General features: G+C 38.1%; 1 protein-coding gene across 7 annotated transcripts in view; it reads right to left on the bottom strand.

The window, feature by feature from the left end:
* Positions 1 to 26,050, bottom strand: part of cdc42bpb (CDC42 binding protein kinase beta (DMPK-like)) — a 109,527-nt gene that overhangs the window by 44,925 nt on the left and 38,552 nt on the right. For all 7 annotated transcript variants that reach the window (XM_052096330.1, XM_052096331.1, XM_052096333.1 and 4 more), the window contains exons 3-7: positions 13,005 to 13,088; positions 8,967 to 9,062; positions 8,621 to 8,769; positions 2,116 to 2,209; positions 791 to 991 (exon numbers count right to left, since the gene is read on the bottom strand). In XM_052096330.1, the coding sequence (XP_051952290.1) occupies positions 791 to 991; positions 2,116 to 2,209; positions 8,621 to 8,769; positions 8,967 to 9,062; positions 13,005 to 13,088 (624 nt within the window). The remainder of the gene's footprint in view (positions 1 to 790; positions 992 to 2,115; positions 2,210 to 8,620; positions 8,770 to 8,966; positions 9,063 to 13,004; positions 13,089 to 26,050) is intronic.

Here is a 26,050-nt window from a genome sequence, read left to right as displayed (position 1 = left end):
AATACATTGGACACTGGAAATGAGCTAATTTTCATGCACATGTTTGAGCCTCGAACACTGGCAACAAGGTCTGAACTTTTTATTGCAAACTGACAGACATTTGTCACTAAGCCAACAATAGTCATGAACATCTTCTCGATCCCTGCAATTGGTGGTGGAAGAGCAAGGAGAACTGCAGAGACTTGGATGAGTGGTCTGGGCCGTCTTTGGAGCTGTGAGTTCTGGTTCCAGCTTCACGCTACTTGAACCATCAGGAACAATTTTATGCTTAGACCAAGGCTGCTGGGGCTTAACTGCAGGTTCAGGCTCCATTAAAATGTATAAATAAAAACGACTTCCTCTTTATTTGGAAAAAGACAAACAATGTCAAAGTAAATAAATAAAAATCAACTTTAAAGTTTAAAGTGCTTTACCACTTACTGGAAAACCTAAATACAGTTACAGAAAAACACAATGTGATGAGGCTTTCTGTGCCTTGCTAATACTGGGTATGCCCATTTGCTAATACCTTTTTTCCTTCATTAGTTCAAAATTGTTCTGCAGTGTACTTTAAAAGTAAAAATATTCCAATTAATGAGTCCATAAAAAGTTGCATGCATAATTATGATAATAATAAAAAAGAATTAGCAAAATGCTGTTTAATAAAGTTTCAGATGGAGTACAGCATGTCACACTACAGGACATGCCGACTTCCCAAATGTTTTTCATTCAACTACCCTAATATAGTGTTTATAGTACCAATCGAACAGGGCTGGGGTGACTAGAAAAAATACACAATGATTAAGCTCACCTCATGGTTCATTATTTTTCCGTAGGTCTCCACCAATGACTCAGCGTAGAAAGGTGTTTCACCATAGAGCATTTCATACATACAGACACCTAGAGACCACCAGTCACACTCTGGCCCATATTTTCCCATGCCGTCCTCCATGGCCTGCAGGATCTCTGGAGAGATGTAGTCTGGAGTGCCCACAGCCACTGAGGACTGGACCTGCACAGGAAGATGACAGCAAGAGACATCACAGATGAGGTGGGATAGGCCTCCATTTGCAAATAAATAAGACTGTGTATTAGGAGAAACCCATGATAAGGCACTTATGTACTTTAAATGAACAGCAATAGCTATGACTGCACAATCCTACTAACTACAAAGAACATTTTAGGTATGTAATATCCACCCTACAAAGTCTTGCTCAATCTTGCTCATAAAATAACACTTGGTAACCATACAAAGCATTCAAAAACATTCACAAATTCTTGACCTCAGGTTATTTTGCTAGAACGATTGAATGTACTGAGCAATATTTCAGCCAAGAGCTATGAAAATCATGACTCTTTTTGACTGTACAACTAAAAACTTTAACCGTACAATTTGTTTGCAGTGCTGCACACTACAAGACGCTTATTTCCATCTGTAATGTTCCTGCGTATATTCATTTAAAGTTCTGTTTTTTGTGGAATTCTGCTTTAGCATTGTGGAGACAGTTTTGAACAGCAAGCAATACTCACATTTGCTTTAGAAAATGCAAAAATCTAGTTTCATATACATAAAAGGAAAGATATGCAGTTCTGTAGATGTGCAGATGCAATGATGGAAGCCAAATATGGTCACTTCAAAACACAACAAGCAATTTAAATAGATAAAACTTAAGAGGGAAACAGAAATCGATCCAATCATATTACAACAACTGCAATCACCTCTACTTAACAACGTCTTTTAAGATTAACACCCACAATTACGAAGGTATATGTTTGGTCGTTGTAGAACACAACACACGTGCAGTTAAAGTGAGTTTTCAATCCTTCTGCATGCTGCTGGTACAGGAAGCACATAAACAGCAATAGATAAAAAATGTTTTGGCCTTGGCCTTATTATGAGTGCACTACAATCCGTAAGCCAGAGGGGTGGGCAGCGTTGGAGCTTTCTAATTAGGCCTCCCTTTTAGGGCAGTGGGGCCAAAACCAGCTCTATCAATGTCAAGAGCATAGAGAGAAGAGGGCAGTGGCAGTGCTTTCACCAAACAGATGTAAAGCACCCTGTTTGGATGACAAACAGGCTCTGGATTTAAAGCAACACCAAGGTGGATAAAGTCGGGACCTTCGTCACATACTCACTGTGCCATCTTGCATCATCTTCAGACAGGAGCCGAAGTCAGCTAGACGGATGTGGCCGTTCATGTCCAGTAGAACGTTGTCGGGTTTTATGTCCCTGTGGAACAGGAAACAACTTTCAGTATGCAGCAGGAAACCCATATTGTATTCTATTTTCACTGGAGCATAGAAGTAGACATTTTTAAAGAATTGTTACACAACTCCTGCATATAATGACAGTTGACCGTGACTAGGGGCTGTCAAAAAAATACCATAAAAGTGGTCCATGGTTGAAATTTTTAACGGTAGTTCTATCTTGTTAATTTCTAGCAGTGCAAAACATACAAACTGCAATTTCATAAGAAACGTTCTTGCACACACAGCCCAAGTAGTAGGCTAATTGTCCAACGCTTTTGTCTGTCCCCCTTTTGACAGAAAATAATCAGCCCAGTATGGAAGCCCAGAAGTGCCATTTAAAAAAGAATGAAGGAGTACATTATCAATTTATTAATTTGAAAATAAAAATGTAAATAAATAAACCAATTTATAAATGGACAAATTAAAAGACAATTAAATGTGTTTATTTAATTCATGTTTTAACATGCACTTACATTTAGCAATAAAACAGCACATGAATAAGTCATTTTTAAATGCACCTTTTAAATTGCATTTTAAAAAGCATTTGGCAATTTCTTTTCTTCATCCATTTGACAGTTGTTTTTCTTTATTGTTTGACTTTTCCTTTTCTTTTACCATTTGTCAATCCATACCATCTGAAGCCCAGGAGTGCCAATTAAAAATGAATGAAGGAATAAATTATCAATCTATTCATTTGAAAATAAAAACTTGAATAAGTCAATTTAGAAATATATTTAAACAAAATAAAAAGAAACATTTAATTGTGTTTAATTAATGTAAAAAAATGTAATTATATTCAACAATAAAATTGTGCATTAATAAAATCACATTTATTTCATGTTTAAAATGTAATTAAATGTAACAATAAATGAGTAAATCAATGAGTATTTTAAATGCACTTTCTAATGCACTTTAAAAGCACCTTTTAAATTGCATTTTAAAAAGATGTTTGAGGATTTCTTTTCTTAATTCATTTTCTTTATCATTTGCCAGTGGATTTTCTTTTTTCGTTTTCTTTCTCCAGCTCCAGAGAGTGCGGTCATACAGTAATGAAACAGGTGAAGAGTAAGGTCAGGCAGTGCAGAGAAGCAATTGCTTTAGCAATCTCCATGAAGTTGGCACCCCGTATAATTAAATCATTACCAAACTATACCATTTGTTTGTGCTGATTTGCACTGCAAAAATTTATGTTTGTGCTGGTTCTGTGTTTGAGATATTAGACATTATTTTTTGGACTGTGTGAGATCACTTTCCACCCCAGGTCATCCAAATCACTGCAAACTTTCGTTTGTGCTTGTTTGTGTTTAAAATCTGTTTGTTTGTGTAAAAAATTGGTAGACAGGCCGGATGGTCCCAGCCTGAGTCATGCGGTGTGGATATGTGGCTGCGGGGGCATGGTCGAGCGTCCGTCTGGAGAGAGGGAAACTCTGCCTCTGTCTAACACCTGCCTCTAATTCTAGTGAGCATGGGGAGAGCAACATTTAAGCAGCAACACCAACAGCAGAGAAGAGAGAGAGTCTGGTACACTATGGTGCTCATGAAGCTGATATGTTTGTGTAACCTGTTGTGTTTATGAAGCTAATGTGTTTGAGTGACTATGTGCCTGTGAAACGGATTAGTTTGTGACGTTGTAAAGCATTGAAGTGGCTGATTAAAAATCTTACCTGAGACTGGAAAACCCACTTCCCTGTGTCCTCCTTCCCTTCTGCTGTGAAGTCTTTTACAATCACGTAAACTGCTCTTACCGTCGTCCAATGACAGGTCTTACATCCTCTCCGAGTGGCACGTGGGAGAGAGGGCGTGTCTTATAACTGAGTCTAAAGTTCATTGGTTGCTCCCGTGAGTCAAGTCCAATGGCCTTTTTTTAAACCGATTCTCATTTGGAGAAGGAAAAGGAAAAAGGTAAAAGAAAAAGCAAAATAAAAAGAAAAGCCAATGGCAAATTAATTTAAAAAAGCAATTGCCAAAATACCTTTTTAAAATGCAATTTAAAAGGTGCTTTTAAAGTGAATTAAAAAGTGCATTCAAAAGACTCATTATAGAACTAATTTATTGCTACATTTAATGACATTTTAAACATGAAATAAATATGATTTATTAGATGTACAATTTTATTGTTAAATATATTGATTTTATAGAACTAATTTGATTGACAAATGGAAAAAGAAATGGAAAGGCCAACTGGCAAATGGATGAAGAAAAGCATTTACAAAATGCATTTAAAAATGGCTTATTAATGTGCTGTTTTATAGCTAAATATAAGTACATTTTAAAACATGAATTAAATAAATACATTTAAATATGTTTATTTATTTGGCCATTTATAAATTGATTTATTTGTTCGCATTTTTATTTTCAAATTAATAGACTGATAATTTATTCCTTCATTCCTTTTTAAATGGCACTCCTGGGCTTCCATAGGCCTGATTATTGGCTCTTTTTAATTAATCAAATGATATCTGACGATGCATCTCCACTTTTCAGTTCAATGAAAAACAATAACAGCAAATTGGTTGAGTAAATGAGTAAATGATGACAACATTTTAATTTGTGGGTGAACTTTACCTTTAACAGAGTAAAAAATATCAATCCATTCTTAAGCTGGCATGAAGCACGGCTCTTCGCACAGCTGACTATACCCTGCTCTTACAGAAGTGTTATTACTCTAGTGGGCAACCCATTCCAACAGCTGCTGCTCTCCATGCCAGCCATGCCCTGCTCTCCATGTAAACAGCCTGCCTTTGTTCAACCTCCTTAATTTTTTCTCACACACTCTGTCCCTGTCTCTTTACGATTGGGCCACACACACAGTGCCCTCTGTTTCCCAGCCCTGGCACCATGGTGAGCACAGCGGGTACAGAGTAAACATGGTGTCAAAACTCCTCACACCATCAAACACAGCATCACAAATAACACAATTTACAACCTCACTGGCTGTCTAACAGGCAAGAATTGCCATTCTGTATGAACAAGTATGTCCTTTTAAGAGCTCTATCATGACTACAGCGAGCTACATTGGCCTGGCAGGCTGGTCGCTATTCGTGAGAATGATGGGAGGGGATGGGCTGTTGTGATTGGCTGTGGGAATAGAGTTTCCACCACTGCTGTGTCAGAGGGGAAGCCCTAGTAAGCGTCCAGTGAAGTAAGATGAGGAAGGAAGACGAGGAAGGAAGACGGGGCTCAGCTGGATCAGATGGCAGCTCAGGACAAGCAGACAGGAAGAGGCCCCCGAACAGACCTGCAGCCATCTGCGGTCATTTCATGAAATTACTGGGTGGGTTTGGATGGATGGGTGTGGTCTATTGGATATAAAGTGTGTCCATAGCTAAAACAGGGGCAATGACCACAGTTGATATGTTCATACACTTTGGAAAAATCATACCTTGGGTAGATCTTTGTTTGGTACGTAATTTTGTCTGGATCTAGTCTTTTGACTATCGACTAAGATATTTGACTATTTAGACTATTTATTTTCTACATATATTATTCTGGCCGAGAAGCGTTAAGTTAGGCCTGTCTGATTGATATATAAAGTGACCAATGTCATTTTTCAATCAATCTAAGAACAAAGCAGGATACAGGTGTCATCATAAATGTACATGTTGCATTCCCACCTTTTGATCATACTTTTCCAATCGTTTGTGATTACTGGAAAAGTAAGAGATTGCAATGACTAGCTGATTAAATATTTTACAGCTGAACCTAACTACAAAATTTATACTGACATTTGCAAGTCGGGAAACCACATTTTTCAATTCCCCAATATTTCCAGGTTTTCCATGACCATGGGATGTACTTGTAAATGTTTCTAATAAAACACAACTTTGTCAGACTGATAATAAACCTGTTCACCCTGACTCATGGAAATTAAATAGAAGCTAGCTAATCTCTCAGAACTGGAGATTTCAGAAAGTTCTTCCAATCCATGGTTTCCAACCTTTTTAAGTAATTCATTCCATGACTTTCCAGACCCTTCCAGGTTACTGTATCATTTTGATTGAGACCAATTTGCCAATAATTTTTTATTCAATTTGTGGACCATTTTGACCTTCATCGACTCAAAAGAATATTTCATTTGCAAATCAGACATCACAATAGCTTGCAAGCAAGATTTACTCAACACAAGAGCAATATTTAGTTGATGCAGAGGAAAACTATTTTCACAATAGAAATTTCCATGACTTTTACAACCCTCTATGGACACGTTAGAGAAAGAATCGCCATTGTCTAGTAAATTGTTTTTACATGCTAGAATTTTGATGGCATGTAAACAATGCAACTGAAAACTGAAAAGATATTAAGTAAACTGGGAAGGGGGCATCTTCACATATGTAGAGTTTTCAAATCACTTCACATGCAATAGTATATGAGAGTGTTTATTTTATTTGTGTGCTTTAATTCTCTCTTCACTGAAAACAGACACTCACATACGCATCATCATATTGCCCTACTACATAAATGCTGGTAGTTACAAAGGGTGTGGTTGTTTTGACAGTAAGTAACAACTACATGATTGCATTCACCTGCGACCTGCTGCCATGACACACACACACACACACACACTCTACTCTCTCTCTCTCTCTCCCAACAGAACACACTTTCATCATCACACACATACAGATAGGAAGAAAGAAATGTAAGTTAGCATGCGGCTCTTCATTAAAGACTTTAGTCACCACAGAAACGCTACAATAATATTCTAAAGAAATATTCTGGGTTCAATACAAGTTAAGCTCAATTGTCAGCATTTGTGACAATGTTGATTACCACAAAAAATACATTCAAATCGTTCCTTCTTTTCTTAAAATAAAAAGCAAAAAATTGAGGTTACAGTGAGACACTTACAATGGAGGTGAATTGGGCCAGTTTAAAGGCAGAAATAAGAAGTATTTTATAAAAGCACTTACATTAATTATTCAGTTAAAACACTTGTATTATTTGAGCTGTAAAGTTTACAGTCGTTTTAGGGTTTACTGACATTATATCATCATGGTAACGAAGTTGAAAAATTAGATATGACTTCATACACAAAAGTATGTTGTTTTATCACACTAATATCCTTTTAACACATATACTGTTTATGTCTTGTGGCTATTCTTTTGAAACAGTGAGTATTTAAACATACGGAATGGCATCATTCACGTCCAGTATAAAGGCCTCACTGCAACCAAGATTTGTGCTTTTTAAAAAAAAAGGAGGGATGTGTCTAAATAGTTTTGTGGTAATCAATATTATGCCACAAATGCTGTTGATTGAGCTTAACTTGTATTGAACCCTGAATATTCCTTTGTTGTCGATCTTCATCATGTATTTTATCTAGGGGTGTTGTTTCAACCAATGAATGACATTGGTGACAAAGAACTGCATAAAGTCTCACAGATACAAATTATGCAAATTTCCATTTAACTTTTCTAGATTCCATGTTAAAAGTTTTAATTAAATGTTATGATCAAATGGTGTTTAATCAAATTGATACATAAAGCTTTAATCAAATAAAAATTGCAATTTTATTTTTGGTAAAATAAAATGCTGCACAACAGAGCTGCACAGTATTAATGAAAACATGAATGAAAAAATCTGATTACCTGTGGCACAAGTCTGCTATGGCTGAATCACAACATGCTGATAAAACACTTGCATTTGTGATAATAAAATAATAATAATAATATTAAAACAACCATTTAATAGTATATAATTGTTATTATGTGTATTATTGCTACTGTTTGAATATTAAATGTTTATACAGTGGTTATATTTTTTGGTCTTCAATTTCACGCATCCAGTTGAATAGAGCGTTCATTTAAGTGGGACTTTAATTTTGACAGACCATTAAGTTCTTCCTGTTTGTGGCGGGTTAGTTATATCAAGCGTCCCATTAATGCTGGGATAATCCTGTCACAAGTTCATATACAGTAAGTGTTAATAGCCCTTTATACTCTAAACACACTGCATGAAAATGAAGCACCAGTAGTGTGTGTTGCGTTTGTGTGAGTGTGTGAACGTGCATGTGTGTGTGAAGCAGATGACGGAGGAGAGCAGCACCTCTTGTACATTCTGTATCGTGCAGTGCATGTGACTGTATAATATTTAATTTAATGACATCCTTCTGCTGTTTAATGATCACAGTTGGCGATATCCAGAGGTTTTTTATTTTATTATCAAACTGCCATTGATTTCATCTCAAACTGTCACATCTCATATAATTTTGCTAATGACAGCATACTGTAATATGGTAATGAAATTAGCAATAAAGATGATATCATAACGTTTTAATTTCTCTGGTATCGCGATACTTCATTAGTACTGGTAGACCTCGCAACCCTAACGCACGCACGCACACACACACACACACACACACACACACACACACACACACACACAGTCATTTCACCTGTGTACGTAGCGTTGCTGATGGATGGAGTGGATAGCAAGCACCATCTCTGCCACATAGAATTTGGACATGTCCTCCGGGAGTCGGTCCTCAAATTTACTAAGCAAAGTCAGCAGGTCTCCACCAACGTAATAATCCATGACCAAGTACTGTAGGAGGGGACATTATCATATCTTATCATATGAACACACTTCAATTACACAAGCACTGATTAAGCAATTATAATTTCAAGAAAATGTACAGTACTGATCATACAAACGGCCAAAGAATGCATTGTGCCTGATGTTGTTTCTAAAGTACATCAGCTCTATGAGCAGTAAATGTGTATTGAGGTGGAGATACATACCAGATTGTTGTCATCCTGAAAGGCGTAATGCAGAGTGGTGATCCACTGGCAGTCACCGTTCACCAGGACGTTCCTCTCTTCTCGGAAACACGCTGTCTATATAAGATGCAAACGGACTCATCAGATGAAAAATAAAAGGCCTCAAACATGTTCAATTTAGTGTTTTGCTCTGATAAAGCCTTCTGATCTAACTACATTTGTCTGGGTATCATTTTTTTTGCAATCAAGTATGATTGTGTAACCCATTCATTACATTACACCGTGTCCTTACCAGGAGTGATGCAAATACACTGAAAAGTTAAAAAAATATCTTCCATGTAAATCTCAGTTTTTATCACAAACCATCACAAGCACAGAGAGTAACAACATTTTGTTGCTCGCTTGGTTTCCAGTTCCACAACACCAATAACAGTTGAAGTCAGATGTTTACATACACTTAGGTTGAAGTCATTAAAACTCATTTTTAAATCACTCCACAGCAAACTGTAGTTTTTGCAAGTCATTCAGAACATCTAGATTGTGCATGACACAAGTCATTTTTCCAACAGTTGTTTATAGACAGATTGTTTCACATTTAATTGACTATATTATAATTCCAGTGGGTCAGATGTTTACATACACAAAGTTAACTGTGCCTTTAAGCAGGGAAATTCCAGAAAATGATGTCAAGCCTTTTGGCAATTAGCCAGTTAGCTTCTGATAGGAGGTGTACTGAACTGGAGGTGTACCTATGGATGTATTTTAAGGCCTACCTTCAAACTCAGCGCTTCTTTGCTTGACATAATGGGAAAATCAAAAGAAATCAGTCAAGACCTCAGAAAACAAATTGTGGACCTCCACAAGTCTGGTTCATCCTTGGGAGCTATTTCAAAATGCCTGAAGGCACCAAGATCATCTGTGCAAACAATAGTATGCACGTATAAACACCATGGGACCACGCAGGAAGGAGACTCATTCTGTCTCCTAGAGATGAATGTTGTTTTGGTGTGAAAAGTGCAAATCAATCCCAGAACAGCAGCAAACGACCTTGTGAAGATGCTGGAGGAAACAGGTAGACAAGTATCTTATCTATATACGAAGTAAAACAAGTCCTATATCGACATAACCTGAAAGACTGCTCAGCGAGGAAGAAGCCACTGCTCCAAAACTGCCATAAAAAAGCCAGAATACAGTTTGCAAGTGCAAATGGGGACAAAGATCTTACTTTTTGGAGAAATGTCCACTAGTCTGTTGAAACAAAAAATGAACTGTCTGGTCATAATGACCATCGTTATGTTTGGAGGAAAGAGGGTGAGGCTTGCAAGCCGAAGAACACCATCCCAACCGTGAAGCATGGGGGTGGCAGCTTCATGTTGTGGGGGTGCTTTGCTGCAGGAGGGAGTGGTGCACTTCACAAAATAGATGGCATCACGAGGAAGGAAAATTATGTGTATATATTGAAGCAACATCTCAAGACATCTGCCAGGAAGTTAAAGCTTGTCGCAAATGGGTCTTCTAAATGGACAATGACACCAAGCATACCTCCAAAGTTGTGGCAAAATTGCTTAAGGCAAGCAAGGACGCCTACAAACCAGACTCAGTTACACCAGTCCTGTCAAGAGGAATGGGCCAAAATTCCAGCATCTTATTGTGGGAAGCTTGTGGAAGGCTACCCAAAACATTTGATCCAAGCTGAACAATTTGAAGGCAATGCTACCAAATATTAACAAAGTGCATGTATACTTCTGGTCCACTGGGAATGTGATGAAAGAAATAAAAGCTGAAATAAATCATTCTCTCTACTATTATTCTGACATTTCACATTATTAAAATAAAGTTGTGATCCTAACTGACCTAAGACAGGGAATTTTTTCTATGGTTAAATGTCAGGAATTGTGAAAAACTGAGTTTAAATGTATTTGGCTAAGGTGTATGTAAACTTCTGACTTTGCTGTATGTTCTGATTGGCTGTGATTGTTTTACTTCGTGCAGCAGTCTCAAGTTCAGTGTGGACAAACAGCTTTTTTCTAAGGGTTAAATTGGTCAGAAATGGTGTTCCAACACCTTTGATTAATAAATCATTAAATAACTAGCAGCTTGTTTATCAATCCATTCCATTTCATGTATGCATCTGCCTTGTTTTTGTTTGATTGTCGATTTCACACATTCAGTCTCCATTTAGCATGTGTACTTACTCAAAAAAAACTTTCAAGTTCATTACATTTAATGTCTTATCTGGTCCAGGGCACCAGAATCACCACCTGATTTTAGGGTTCACCCACTCCCAAATTTACAATTTAACCCCTACTTGTCAGTGGAAACATGTTGCATCACACCTGGTTATGATGGCATGGTGTTACGTGCAAGCTAGAGTCACCTGCAGTGAAGATGTACATGAATTTCCCTAGTAATACCTGTGTTTGATATGTCTACTACACCTCTATCTAAAGATTTATTAGCTGTTTATTAGTTTGCTAGGACATGGGAGTTCCATGTGAGCCAAATGAAGCTCACACTGGATTAGTGCCAAGCCCAAGTGACACAAGATCTCCTGACATGCCGCTGGGAGGCCTGTAAGCACTGTCAGAAGAGATCGGGATTAAACTGGGGCACAAAGAAGCTGGAGTAGAATTTAAAATGACCTTGCTCTGCTTAAGACATCACTAGGTTTGGTCGCTGAGCCATTAAGATAAGAGACAAACTGTACCTGATCTGTGGGAAAACTTGGGATTAGGGCTGAAGTGATTAGTCGACAATAAAAAATTGTAGACAAAAAATGCTGTTGTCGAATAGTCGTTTAATCTCATTTAACGTAACATGAGATCACATTAAACTCGAATTACTACAGTTCACGCCTGACTGAGGAGAGTAAGAATAACACAACTTTTCCAAACAACTTCATTGATGTAGATCGCATAGTAGGGAATTATACAAAAATACCAAATAAGTAAATACAGACGCACTCTCGTTGTGGAATAAGGAGCTCTTTAAAGGAAACACCATGACATTATATTTTAAATGCAGTTATATTTAATGCGTTATAACTTTATTAAAGTTCAAATAATACGGAAGCAGATCATGAAAATAACTACAAACTCTGAAACTGGCATTTCTCTGTGTGGTCAGTGCCTCTTCTATGAGTTGCACGAATGTCCCAATCTAAGGGGGAAATATTGAAACTGCATCCGGCTGAGGCACACTCTGTCGTGGGGACGCTCGTCCCTAGAGCGTGCACGCTTAATGCAGCTAGATTATAACATGATGGCTCACGACTTATTGAATCATAATATTTGTCACTGTTAATTTCTTATCGTGAAGAAAATTGGCAATACGCAGCTTTATTAATAAAAGAGAGTTTGTTTTTTGTGAGTTAAAGATGGATTGAAGTGAACTAAAAGGTGAATGAGGGGACTGTTAACCCCATGATACACCGCAACAAAATACAAGTTTGATTTGTTAAATATCTAAAACTCTTTTAAAACAATGTACATTTATTTTAGGAACTATATAGCAGAATAATATAATATTAAAAATACAAATATTTGAAAATATATAAACATCCTTTAAAAAGATGCATTCATCTGAGAAGCAGCATATAAGATATTTAGACTTGCTTTTAGAGAATAGAATTTTAAATGTTGCTTCTCAAGTTAATTTAAAAAATTTTTAAGGATTTTTAGACTATTTTAAATGGAAAACAAGACAAAAACACTTGATAACAATAGGATTTTTGCAGTGAATTTCTTCACTGAATTAACCTTAATAAAAAAAAAAAATTCCCCTTTAATTCAGTGAATGAAATTTAGAGGTATTTTTACAAGATGATTTTGTCCTCTCTATTGTTAGTAAGCAAGTTTAATACAATTTTCTAAGTCGGTCACAAGCTGAATAATCGGTTAAGAGCAAATGATTAATCATTGCAATAATCGTATAGTAGTCAAATAATCGTTAGATTAATCAATTATCAAAATAATCGTTGGTTGCTGCCCTACTTGGGATGAGTTCGGAGAGCTATTCTGGAATGGTGCGACAATGGAGTTTGAGAGAAAACATCCTTACCTCGGCCCTCTTCAGCATCTCCCACTTGTTGAGGATCTTCATGGCGTAAACACGCTCGGTGTGTTTCATCTTTACCACAGCAACCTAAATGGATGAAGCAAGCAGGGATAAGCAAATGCATGCAAACCAATTAAAATACAGTTTGATTCAGAGACAGTGGGGAATTCAAAATGTTTTATTTTCTTCATATATCAAAATGTATGCACTTGTGACCCACTTAGACTGAAATCCCTACAGGGAAAGAAACCCTCTGAATGAGATGCTTTTGATCTTTAATGCCTCTGCAAGCCAAAAAAACATGAAGGCTTAGACTTGAGACTGCTGAATGTTTGCCTAAAAAGGGAGTGCCACAAGGACTAGCTAATATAGGCCAAAGGACTGTAGTGCACCGACAAATGTCAAAAGCATATTAAGGGTGTGAGAGGGTGACTAAGGCCTTTCCTTCAGGGGGAGTGAATAATATTAGGAAAGGGACTGGTTGGATAGGTTATTCACTTGGGGTGTTGTCAACAAACACCCTACCTGCAGGAGAACATACCAGTCAGGGAGGGACATACATTATGAATGCAGTGAAAGACTCTGAAATTGTTGGACATAACAAAGAGTAAACAACAAACTGTTGCCAAGTATTTCCATCAGGGTATGAAATTAACTCCCGCCACCCACCAAATGCGGGCACTTTTTTCACAGTGTCATGTAATTATGTTAATCTGCCCGCCACTGTGTCGGGCAACCTAAAAGACATCTCAGAGTGTAACCAGAAATAATGTTAGACAAAGATGTGCACTTGAAGAAACACACCTGATTATACTGTATTTTGAAGAACAGATGAAAGAAAATATGTTAATGCACATGTCTGATTCACAGTCTGTTCAGAGTTTAAGTAGGGTATGCCGCTCAAAGTGTCAGGGGAAAATTGGGCAATCACCAGCCACTGTGGCTGATGGGCAAAAAAGTTTCAACGTTCATTCCCTGACCCATGTAGCAGGGCTCCAGACTCCAGAAATCTAGTTGCCATTGGTGACAGTCGGGTTGTGTGCGGTCAAATGCGGTTTTGTCAGATATCTTGTGAATTGTTGAATACATCTATATACCACCAGTGTGTCTCGCACCACTTTTCACACATTCTGTTGTGATGATGTGCTCACTGCACTGCATGCAATAACAACAACAAATCCAGCATGAGGGAGTTGTGACCAAATTACTATTTTGAACTGGATCTTTTTCATGAATCATATGAAAAGGACTGAGGGTTTGACCTCAGGAGCTTAGGTTAGCAGTTTGAATCAGATTTACTTTCTCAGCAAATCAGCTGTCTGTGAGCTCACAATTGGGAGTGCAGACATTTCAAAATAAGAGTCCCATGCATATTTCGTGCTTCTTTATAATTAAAAGTCCCGTATTGTGTACCTCTTTTTTTTCTCTTGGTAATTATTGATTGGGATTGGAGTAGGACAATAAACTGCATATGGGATTTCATTCAATTTGCACTCTTGTAGTCTCTGTGTCTGAGCCATCTGGTAACAGTAAAAGACTAAGGCAATATTGTAAAACTATTTATATACTGTGCATATGTGTACACTCACCTAAAGGATTATTAGGAACACCATACTAATACTGTGTCTGACCCCCTTTCGCCTTCAGAACTGCTTTAATTCTACGTGGCATTGATTCAACAAGGTGCTGAAAGCATTCTTTAGAAATGTTGGCCCATATTGATAGGATAGCATCTTGCAGTTGATGGAGATTTGTGGGATGCACATCCAGGGCACGAAGCTCCCGTTCCACCACATCCCAAAGATGCTCTATTGGGTTGAAATCTGGTGACTGTGGGGGCCATTTTAGTACAGTGAACTCATTGTCATGTTCAAGAAACCAATTTGAAATGATTCGAGCTTTGTGACATGGTGCATTATCCTGCTGGAAGTAGCCATCAGAGGATGGGTACATGGTGGCCATAAAGGGATGGACATGGTCAGAAACAATGCTGAGGTAGGCCGTGGCATTTAAACGATGCCCAATTGGCACTAAGGGGCATAAAGTGTGCCAAGAAAACATCCCCCACACCATTACACCACCACCACCAGCCTGCACAGTGGTAACAAGGCATGATGGATCCATGTTCTCATTCTGTTTAAGCCAAATTCTGACTCTACCATCTGAATGTCTCAACAGAAATCGAGACTCATCAGACCAGGCAACATTTTTCCAGTCTTCAACTGTCCAATTTTGGTGAGCTCTTGCAAATTGTAGCCTCTTTTTCCTATTTGTAGTGGAGATGAGTGGTACCCGGTGGGGTCTTCTGCTGTTGTAGCCCACCCGCCTCAAGGTTGTGCGTGTTGTGGCTTCACAAATGCTTTGCTGCATACCTCGGTTGTAACGAGTGGTTATTTCAGGCAAAGTTGCTCTTCTATCAGCTTGAATCAGTTGGCCCATTCTCCTCTGACCTCTAGCATCAACAAGGCATTTTCGCCCACAGGACTGCCGCGATACTGGATGTTTTTCCCTTTTCACACCATTCTTTGTAAACCCTAGAAATGGTTGTAGCGTGAAAATCCCAGTAACTGAGCAGATTGTGAAATACTCAGACCGCCCGCCTGGCACCAACAACCATGCCACGCTCAAAATTGCTTAAATCACCTTTCTTTCCCATTCTGACATTCAATTTGGAGTTCAGGAGATTGTCTTGACCAGGACCACACCCCTAAATGCATTGAAGCAACTGCCATGTGATTGGTTGATTAGATAATTGCATTAATGAGAAATTGAACAGGTGTTCCTAATAATCCTTTAGGTGAGTGTATATATATATATATATATATATATATATATATATATATATATATATATATATATATATATATATATATATATATATAGTGACTCTCCTCAATCTGGGTGGCGGAGGACGACTCTCAGTTGCCTCTGTGTCTGATACAGTAAATCCGCGCATCTTGTCACGTGTATTGCTGAGCGCATTACCACGGATACCTAGTGCTTGTGGTGTCTTGTGCTATTCTCTGCTGCATCCACGCACAAATCACCACATGCCCACCACACGCCTCACGAGAGTGAATACCACATTATAGCGACCTCAAGGAGGATAACCCAACGGCCAATTGGTTGCTTAGGAAGCCTGACTGGAGCCACTCGGCACGCCCTGGATTCGAACTTGCGACTCCAGGTGTGGTGGTCAGCATCTTTACTTGCTAAGCTACCCAGGGCCCCCTAAGGTAAAAAATTTTTATTTAGTTTCTCTGGCCAATTGACAGCCCTAGTGCATAGAATTATAAAAGGAAAAAATCTAGCCAGATCATTTTCTCAAATCGAAAGGAAAGATAAAAAAGGAAAAAGGAAAGAAATGCCTCAAATAAAAGCTTTATGTTAACTTAGGCTCTGTTCCAAAACTTAGTGAGTTGCCTAACTGTCTCCTGCCTACACAGGCAGCCGTCTTCTCTGGCAGCATTCTTACTAAAATGATGCCTCAAAAGAGAGTGATTTGGAACACTCAACATAGGCGGCAGCAGCTTTGTGCATCAATCAATTAGTGCTCGTCATTTGCAGGCAGTGCATGCAAGACTGTACTCGCAATTTATTTCAACAGAGGTGACGCAATACAACAACAAAGCAATATGCTAATGAGCATGAATACGCATAGTACACACATTTTGTGTCAAATATTCAGTCTTCTATGTCAAAAGTTATATTTTTATCTATACTTTTCAGTATTGGATATATTAGAAGTATATTTATAATCCAAATTTCTCACTTCATCCACCATCTTGGATTTATTTTTCCATCGAGCTCATCATGGTGCATTCTGGGATCGCCTACCTGGGTGGTAACATTCCTAGGTAGAAGTGTATTCAACTGATTTCATTTGATTTGGCATTTGCGGCTCAGACTCGACCTCACTACAGTAAGGGCATATCTGAGCACAGAGCTGCCATGGGGCTGTTCAAACAGGATACTAGTCAAAGTGCAACAGAATGGAACAGAATGCACATGGGGGTCCCAAGACGCATTTTTTAGGACACAGCATTTTAAAAAGCGTTGCTTATGCTGCGACATACTGATAAGAGAGCGCAAGATGCAATGCCAAAAAACCTCCACCTAGTCATTGCCATTTCTTGGCATACATCTAAAATTGCAATATAGTTTTTGCATTGAAATGTGATTTTTATTTTTATTTTATTTTTTAAAATCAACAAACATTTGAATTTCAAATTCAGCTTGTGCTCTCTTATCAGTGTGTCGCAGCATAAGCAACGCTTTTTAAAATGCTGTGTCCTAAAAAAATGCGACTTGGGACCCCCATGTGCTTTCTGTTCCATTCTGTTGCACTTTGACTAGTATCCTGTTTGAACAGCCCCATGGCAGCTCTGTGCTCAGATATGCCCTTACTGTAGTGAGGTCGAGTCTGAGCCGCAAATGCCAAATCAAATGAAATCAGCTGAATACACTTCTACCTAGGAATATTACCACGCAGGTAGGCGATCCCAGAATGCACCGTGATGAGCTTGATGGAAAAATAAATCCAAGATGGCGGATGAAGCGAGAAATTTGGATTATAAATATTACTTCTAATATATCCAATACTGAAAAGTATAGATAAAAAATGGTTGTCATAGAAGACTGACTATTTGACACAAAATGTGTGTACCATGTGTATTCATGCTCATTAGCATATTGCGTTGTTCCTCTCGCGTCACCTCTATTGAAATAATTGCGAGTACAGTTTTGCATGCACTGCCTGCAAATGACGAGCAGCACTAATTTGATGCACAAAGACGCTGCCGCCTATGTTGAGTGATCCAAATCATTTGTGTGTGGATGCAGCAGAGAATAGCATAAGACACCACAAGCACTAGGTATCCGTGGTAATGCCCGTAGCAAGGCACGTGATAAGATGCGCGGATTTACTGTATCAGACGCAGAGGCAACTGACAGTCGTCCTCCGCCACCCAGATTGAGGAAAGTCACTATGCCACCATGTTATATTATTGCAAAGAACATTCGAGGCTGTAAAAAAAAAAAAAGGAGCATTCCATTTTCAACTAATGTGCATAAAATAAATAAAAGGTTTTATTCGTCCATATTCTCAAATATTAAGTCAAAAGTAAAATGAAGGTAAAACACTTCAAATAGACAGTTGAGTTCACATGATGTTACACTTGCACTGATGCCACAGTATACTACACCAGAATCATGCTTCATAATAACAATGAAACACCACACTGTTTTTTATTCAGTACAGTTGTATGTAGAGTAGCAATATTCACAGATAGCAGTGGTATTCGGCTGAACTCAGTGGTGAACACTAAACAGCTGACACGATAACCACTCCGACATCCACACCATTGCGGTTTATTTATGTACAATTTAGTTAAAAGTTTTTTCATGATTCATAATGCTGTCACAGGTAAAAAGTGTTTCTTCTTGCAATATTTATTGGCAGTTGGCAATCCAGCTTATGGTGCATTACCGCCACCTACTTAACTGGAATGAGGGGCATCACAATGTCTTTCAGCGGAGTCAAAATTCAGCTGAAGATGATTAAATTGGTTAAATCTCATCAAAAAGAGGTCACACACCATATGTAGGATTAAATTCTAAACTGAGTGTACTTTCAAGTTAGCTTACCTTCTGGAGTTTACTTGTAAACAAACAAGCTATGCTTAATTAATTATTGAGATATAACAAACAAGTGGAATGCAATTCTGCCCTCATTAATGGAATGAAATGTATACTGTGATAAAAATAGATATTGAACCATATGAAAACATTTTGATTTTCTTTCCCCCCCATATCGCCCAGCCGTACAGCCGGGTATGTTTTCACGATAAACAATATAAGAGTGCTGTATGGTTTGTATTTATATGCCGTTTCCTCTTGTGGACTTGTGGGACATCGATTTAAAAATATAGTGATCAGTCTTGCAGCTTTTTTCTCTAAAGTGAAATTCAGATACAATTAGAAATATAATTAAATTCAGATACAATTAGAAATATAATTAAAAGTTAGGTAATATTTAAGTGAACATTTTGAATTTAGTTTCTCAGCCATTTTGGCAGCCCTAAAATTCTATAATTTGGTTTGAGTAGTATAAATTGGGATTTGTGTTAGTCCCATGATTTACTATAGGAATAGTTCACCCAAATCTGAATGTTCTGTCATCATTTACTCATTCAATCATTTTTTCAAATCTGTATGCTGAACACAAAGCGAGATGTTGTTCTCACTGCTCTTTTCCATATAATAAAAGCATATATTGTCCAGGGGCTGTCAAGTCACAAAAGCACCATACAAGCATGTCATATGACTTGTGCACTATATTCCAAGACTTTTGAAGCTGCATGATAATCATATGACTGCATTTGTGGTTTTCTATATGGTGCTTTTGTCCTTTTTAAAGCTAGACAGCCTCTGGTCACTTTATGATTTCATTGTATGAAAGAGCAGTGTGATCATTCATCAGACCTTTTCCTTTAAATCGGACAGGAGCAATTCGTATCTAAAATATGAGTCCTATAGTTATTAGATCAACGGTTGCATGTGTGTTACCACATGACTTGAAAACACGAACTTCTGTTTGTGACCTCTGTTATTCTGCTATCTTCAGTCTACTGGCTATTTGTGACTGCCCAGCAGGCTAATGTTAACTGGTGTCATAAATTTTCCTGTACATTACCTTCGGGAGACATCACATGATGTGTTTGTTAACTCAGTGGAGGAACAGTGTTACCCACTCATGGCCCAGCCCCGAATACCTGGCCAGCGTACAAGTCAAGTCAAGTAGTTTTTATTGTCGTTCAACCATATACAGTTAGTACAGTATATAGCTAAATGAGACAACGTTCCTCCAGGACCATGGTGCTACATAAAACCACATAGGACAAACACAGATCGACATGAGACTACACAGACTAAATAACATACCTATATAAAGTGCACGTGCAAACATGTGCAAAAAGTACGGGACAGTACAATAAAATATAAAAAATTAACAGGACAATGGGCACAGTGAGAGGCAGTACACGACCAGTACACAGTAGTGCAAAAAGATGACAGTTTCTAAAAAGGCCAAATGTAAACATAACATACTATGAGATAGTGTTCTATGCACATAGCTGTTATTGCGATAGCAGCCTGGTATAAAGTGACAGTACAATGTGCTGCTTCAGCAAAGAACATGGCATAAACTGTGACTTTGCATACTAACGGCAAATAATGAGGCCCCACCAGTGTTTCCATGCTTCACCCCTCTTTGATTTCCTTTGGAGTGTGTGTTTGTGTTTGTGCATGTATCAAAGTATTTGAATGGTACACTTGGGCAACAAACTCAAACAAGAGGTTTAATCACAGACACTCGCTTCTTATCTGTCAAGCTCCAAACCACACCAGATAACTGACCTCATTACGAAAACAAACCGAACCCAGAGTTCCTCCTCCCAATGTGTCTCCTGTCCTCTTTCCCTCACTCCTTTTTTAGACACACATTTCCACAAAGGCTGTCAACCTGACCTGATTCAAAATGCAGGGGAGGAAATTGGAGAAACAGAGAGGGTGGTGACCAGTGTGGACTCATGTTCCGGCGCAATTGAACAAGTCACTGACAAACTACTGTCCATAAGAGATTATGTATGACATAAACAGTAACGGTCCTAATGGATCAAAGAATATATTAGAATGAGCAGTTTTGGCATAAAGGTCTATACAGTAGGGCTGGGCTATATGGCAAAAAAAATGTATCTCGATTTTTTTTTTATCAAACTTATGGACGATTCACAATTCACAAGGCTTGTTTGGGAGGCTGCATGCTAGGTAGAATGAGTCCTTTGAAGGCTGCAGTATACCGAGTGTCCTCCTATAAACAATCCTTGTTTAAACTAGACGGCCTTCGTAGGACAAACGGAAATGAAACGTATCTTGGTTGCTATGACAGCACGCCACTCTTTAACAAGCGTGAACGCTTTGAGAAGGGAACAAATTCCCTTTTAAAATGTATGAGGTACATTTTAGGTGAGTTATAATGATGCAAAGAGAAAAGAAAATTGATTTTATAGGTGTACTTTTAGTCTAATACTTTATTTTAATAATATATTAATATAATTATACATATACATCTACTGAGGTACATCAATTTGGGAATTAACCTTCCTTGCATTTGAACATCATATTTACGGGCAAATTGGCGTCATTTTTAGACATTTCCATCGAAGCAAAGAATTGTGGGTTGTGAGTGCCCAGGAAGGATACGCCTCATGCATCCTCCGAATTCCCATGAAAAGAAGGTCGCATTCGAAGTGTCCTACTCCCTTTTCTTAAAAGAGACAGCCTCGATGACATATGCGGCCGACAAATGCGACCTACAGAAGACGCCTTCTTCAAAACGAGACACAGCCACAGACAGCTTTGTGCGTCTCGCTCTCTCTCATCTGCCGCGGTCTCCTCTCCTTAAATCCTCCCGCCGCCCCTCAGTGGAATGCAATATTAACCTTGGCACACATATTAACATTATTCACTACTTCTCTGCCCAGACACCGCTCTGCCCAAACCTGCTCGCCACAGTAAAATACATTAAAATCGAATAAACCCAGATGTTCAGAAATAATAGAATTCGAAAACTGTTAAATAACTCTTAGCCAATGTAGGTATTAATTTTATCAGAAAAATCAAAATCGATATATTATCAAGTTTATCTAGAAAGTACTCATTGTATATCAAACAATTTGTGATAGTATTCAGAAACCCCTGTAGATAGAGACGTGCCCTCTAGCAGTACACGCTGAGCAGCGGAGCAATACGAGATCATTTATCATTACAATTCAACTAGCAAAGTTTGTTAAATGTTAGCTATAGATGCAGTACACTTGAATCACATCACAGAACAAAGCAATAATTAGCGATCTATCTGAATCATCATGGCAAAAGGAGCAGAGGATGTTTGATTCTTCTATATATCCTCTCAGTGATTTGAAATGAAGTGCGATAACTGTCACGTAACTAATTATTTTTTTATGGGTAAAAAGAAAATAAAGAAGACCGTTCATCAGCATGCGCATTTATGGTCTGAAGCTGGTGTATACCTGCATGATGGATGAAGCTGAGCTACAAATCACAATGTGTACAATCGTACTGGGAATATTACCGCTGTCTTTTATATCAGTCTCCGTGTTGTTAACATGTCGCGTTCATTTGGAGCGCGCCACACACATGCAGCTGATCAGATCGGGAGAGGCGTTAAGACAAGCTCCATGTATTATTTTTTCTTCCTTATTCAACCTTTGGTGGAGTTACAATGTATTTAACTATAGTGTTTGCCACATTTTTAGCAAAATCTCAATTTCTCCATTAAAAAAACAAATACAAAATTATATCAAAATGCAAAGTTCAAATGAATCAGAAAAATCTTAAAAACTGCCCTGTCCTACTATACAGCGAGATAGGTGCAAAGCAACCTTGCAAAACTGAGGACATAAAAGGATTTGCATCACTGTCAATATGTAATGCACGGTTCAAAATTGGCGTTGGGCCTTATAGTATAACTAAGACGTTATACAATGCAACAGTGAGAGATGGAAAACAGTGACTTCGCTTATCTGGGTCCATTTACACCTAGTCATTTTGTGCATCTTGATCGTTGGATTGCTAAACAATTGGCCACATTGCTATACAATTGGCCACATAAATATGCCTCCACAAAACAGATATTCCCGATCTACTACTACTGTCCTATTTTCAAATATATCGCATCCGAGATTTTGCTGGGCATGATATGGCTCATTCAATTACTGCAGCCCTAACCCTGAAGTAATGAAAACAAATAAACTGGGCCTTTACCATATAAGTTTTGTCTAAATGTTGTGTCTAAACTGCATGTGACTGAATCTGTCTTCATCTTGTAGTTGATTGTTGGCATACAATTTTAATTATGTCAGTGTACCTTTAGAAAACAGAAGCCGTTGTCGTCCTTAAATCAATACAGAGGGCTGTGTCTGGTGTGTACTTTGACCTAATAATTTGCTACATGGGTGATTCACTGCACACACTCAATACAACAGATAAAGAGATTAACGTTTGTCCTCAGCCCAGAAGCCTGACTGTTTAGCAGTCATTACAGGTGGGTTTGTCTGGACTGTAGTGACTCACTGTGACATTATGTAAAAAATGTCTGCCTCATTCTGGTTCTCCTTGATTCCCCTCCCTGTTGATTTCTTTTTTCTTAATTCTATTCAACAAAAATAATTATTCGGAGTAAGACTCAGGCGAGGCAAACAGGAGTGCCATCAAACTATGTGTGTCTACAAGATACTATCACAAAAAGTTAAGACTTGAAAAGGAACAGTTCACCAAAAATACAAATCTGGTGGCATTCAAAGCTCACATGACCCTTTTTCAGTTGAACACAAAAGGAGAAGTTTAGCTAAACGTTCATGTTGCTTTTTCACCACATATTCAAACTTCCTGCATCAAACATATGTCATCATTTAATCACCCTCCTCGATCAAAACAAGTACGACTTCTTTCATCCTTGAAACACAATATTGAGGATTGCGATTGTACTGTGTTTTGATTTTCACTCTTGACACGTAAAATAAAATCTTATTGTTGTAACTTTGCGATCATCAAAATCTCTTTAAAATATCAAATCTTGAGACCCAAATCTGTCAAATGATATATTGGATGCCAATATTAGTCTATAATTTCCATTTAAACATGCATTAAACTTTAATCAAATGTAAATAAATACGCAAGTGGGTCATTTTTGACCCACCCATCATTAAGAGGTTAACTGTATAGGCTATATAGTTTGTGAAAATGTCAATTTTATTTTAGATGTAGTTTTTTCACAATTTAAAAGGTGCATTCAGTAATTTGGGGCTAATTTAAATAGTTTCACACATTAACAGATGAATTGTGTTTTTGTGAAAAGTGATCTGAATGGTCTACACTCACATTAGATGAAGACTGTATACTCTAGAGATGCACCGATCGACTGGCCAGGGACCGGAATTAGCCGATTTTCCACACGCTCACGTCTTACCGATTCCAAGCCGGTCCGTTTTGTTGCCAGCGGCGCAGGCAATAACGTCACAGCCGCATATAAACATGTCATTGGCGTGGGAGATCTTCACAGTGTGAGTGAATACATAAAGTTCAAAATGTGTAATAATTAAAAGGCCAAAGTAAACCGTGGGGGAACCACCACAATAACTTTCGGATCAACAAAACTACCGTAATTAGACATTTATAACCCCATCACCCAGCTGAAAATGCCCATTTTAAAAAAGAAGCAAAAAAGTGAAAGTGGCTAAATCTAGCCAGAGCTCAGAGCCAGCCACAAGTCAGCAGCGTCTCCTATCATCCCTTGGAATGAGCAACGAAAATAATAAAAGCAATTACGAGGAAAAGTATGGAATTCATGGCCCTGGATGACCAGCTGTTCTCCATAGTTGAGGACAGAGGGATCAGAAATCTGATACATTTCCACGATACAGAGTAGGAGGTACATTCCGACGTCGCATTGTCCGAGTTGTTTAATCTCGTGTAAAATAACACACACAGCCTGTTATCTGTCAACATTTGGGTACACAAATCCGGGAGAGGGGAAGGGGGGTGCTGGATGGCAGAGGCAGGCTAAATACATACAAATTGTTCCGTTGTGATTTAACGTAATTTTTCCCACCGTGTCCGATATTAAAATCAGTGCGACACACATTTCAAAAGGCGTGGGCATTGTCGATATGGCTTCAGGATATGAAATTCAATTCTTCCATCCAGCTGTTGTTAAATGTACATGTATATTTAGTTTTTATCACCGGAGCACCAGCTGAGTCTTCCTCTCCCATCTACCAGTGATGCTTGATTTAACATCCCACGTCTACTGCCTGCGCAGATATCAAAAGCGCAAATGGGTTGTAGGTTGCCAGATTGTGGTCATAAATGATTTGTAATGTGTATGATGTGTCGATTGTGTGAGTAGGATGCGTTTCATTCAAGATCTGGCAACTAGACCACCTTGGAATAATATATTGATGTGATTATTCATATAACGTGGTTTGGGCCATACAAATTCGGGTGTTTTTTGGGAGAAATAACAAAGCGGAGACTCTCGGAAAAACGGGAGTGTTGACAGGTATGCAAGCCGCTCTCGAAGCAGTGCTCAGTTTTACAACTGATATTTGGACATCTAACGTAAGTTGAGCGTATTGGACACTTCAGTTTTTCAGATCTTTGGAATTGTTTTGTTAGACGAGTAATAAAGAGAAAAAGGTCCATTTATAAAAAGAGTGGAAAATGACATCTGTTATATAAAGCAACTCATTTGCAGTTAATTGTTATTTCTACCTCTTTCTAGTCACAGAGCACTTTATTTTGAGAGTTGTTTAAGTGAGAGAAGATCCTGTAACTTAGTGCAGTTCGGGGGAAATTGTAATGTTTAATCATTTATTTTATTATGAAAATAAAATGTAGCATTGAAGAAAGGTAGATTTTGTTTGTACTGTATATGTGGTCAATAGTTCTTAGAAAGAAAATCGGAAAAAATCAGTATCGGCAGGGCACACTTGCAAAAAATCGGAAATCGAAATCGGCCAAGAAAATTGCAATCGGTGCATCTCTAGTATACTCATAATAGTTTTCTATAAAAAGTGTTTTTATTATACATGGTGCAGTTCACCCCTTCAATGTGTTTTGCCGTGTTGAAATGACATATACATAGATATATGTAGACATGCTTTGCTATGCTTAGAGCTGTGTTATTTGGTGATGCGAAGAGCGAAAAGAGCGCAATGGGACATACTTATTATTGTGGTTTAGCAGCGGAGACAACCGGAGTTTCAGTTGCTGTAATGCCGAAGAAACAAAAAAAGGTCTGAGGCACGAAAACAGAAAGCCCGGCAAAGGCAAAAAACTAAAGTCAACTTTGGTATGGCATACACAAGTGGAAAGATTTTATGATGCAGAAAAATCTGAGTAGTGATGCTGATGTTGCTTCTTTTTTGTTGAACAGGTAAGAAATTATTAATTTTTTAGGCCACTCT

Source organism: Xyrauchen texanus, chromosome 28, assembly GCF_025860055.1.
Source record: "Xyrauchen texanus isolate HMW12.3.18 chromosome 28, RBS_HiC_50CHRs, whole genome shotgun sequence".
Classification (NCBI taxonomy): Eukaryota; Metazoa; Chordata; class Actinopteri; order Cypriniformes; family Catostomidae; genus Xyrauchen; species Xyrauchen texanus.
This window is presented reverse-complemented; position numbering and strand designations above follow the sequence as displayed.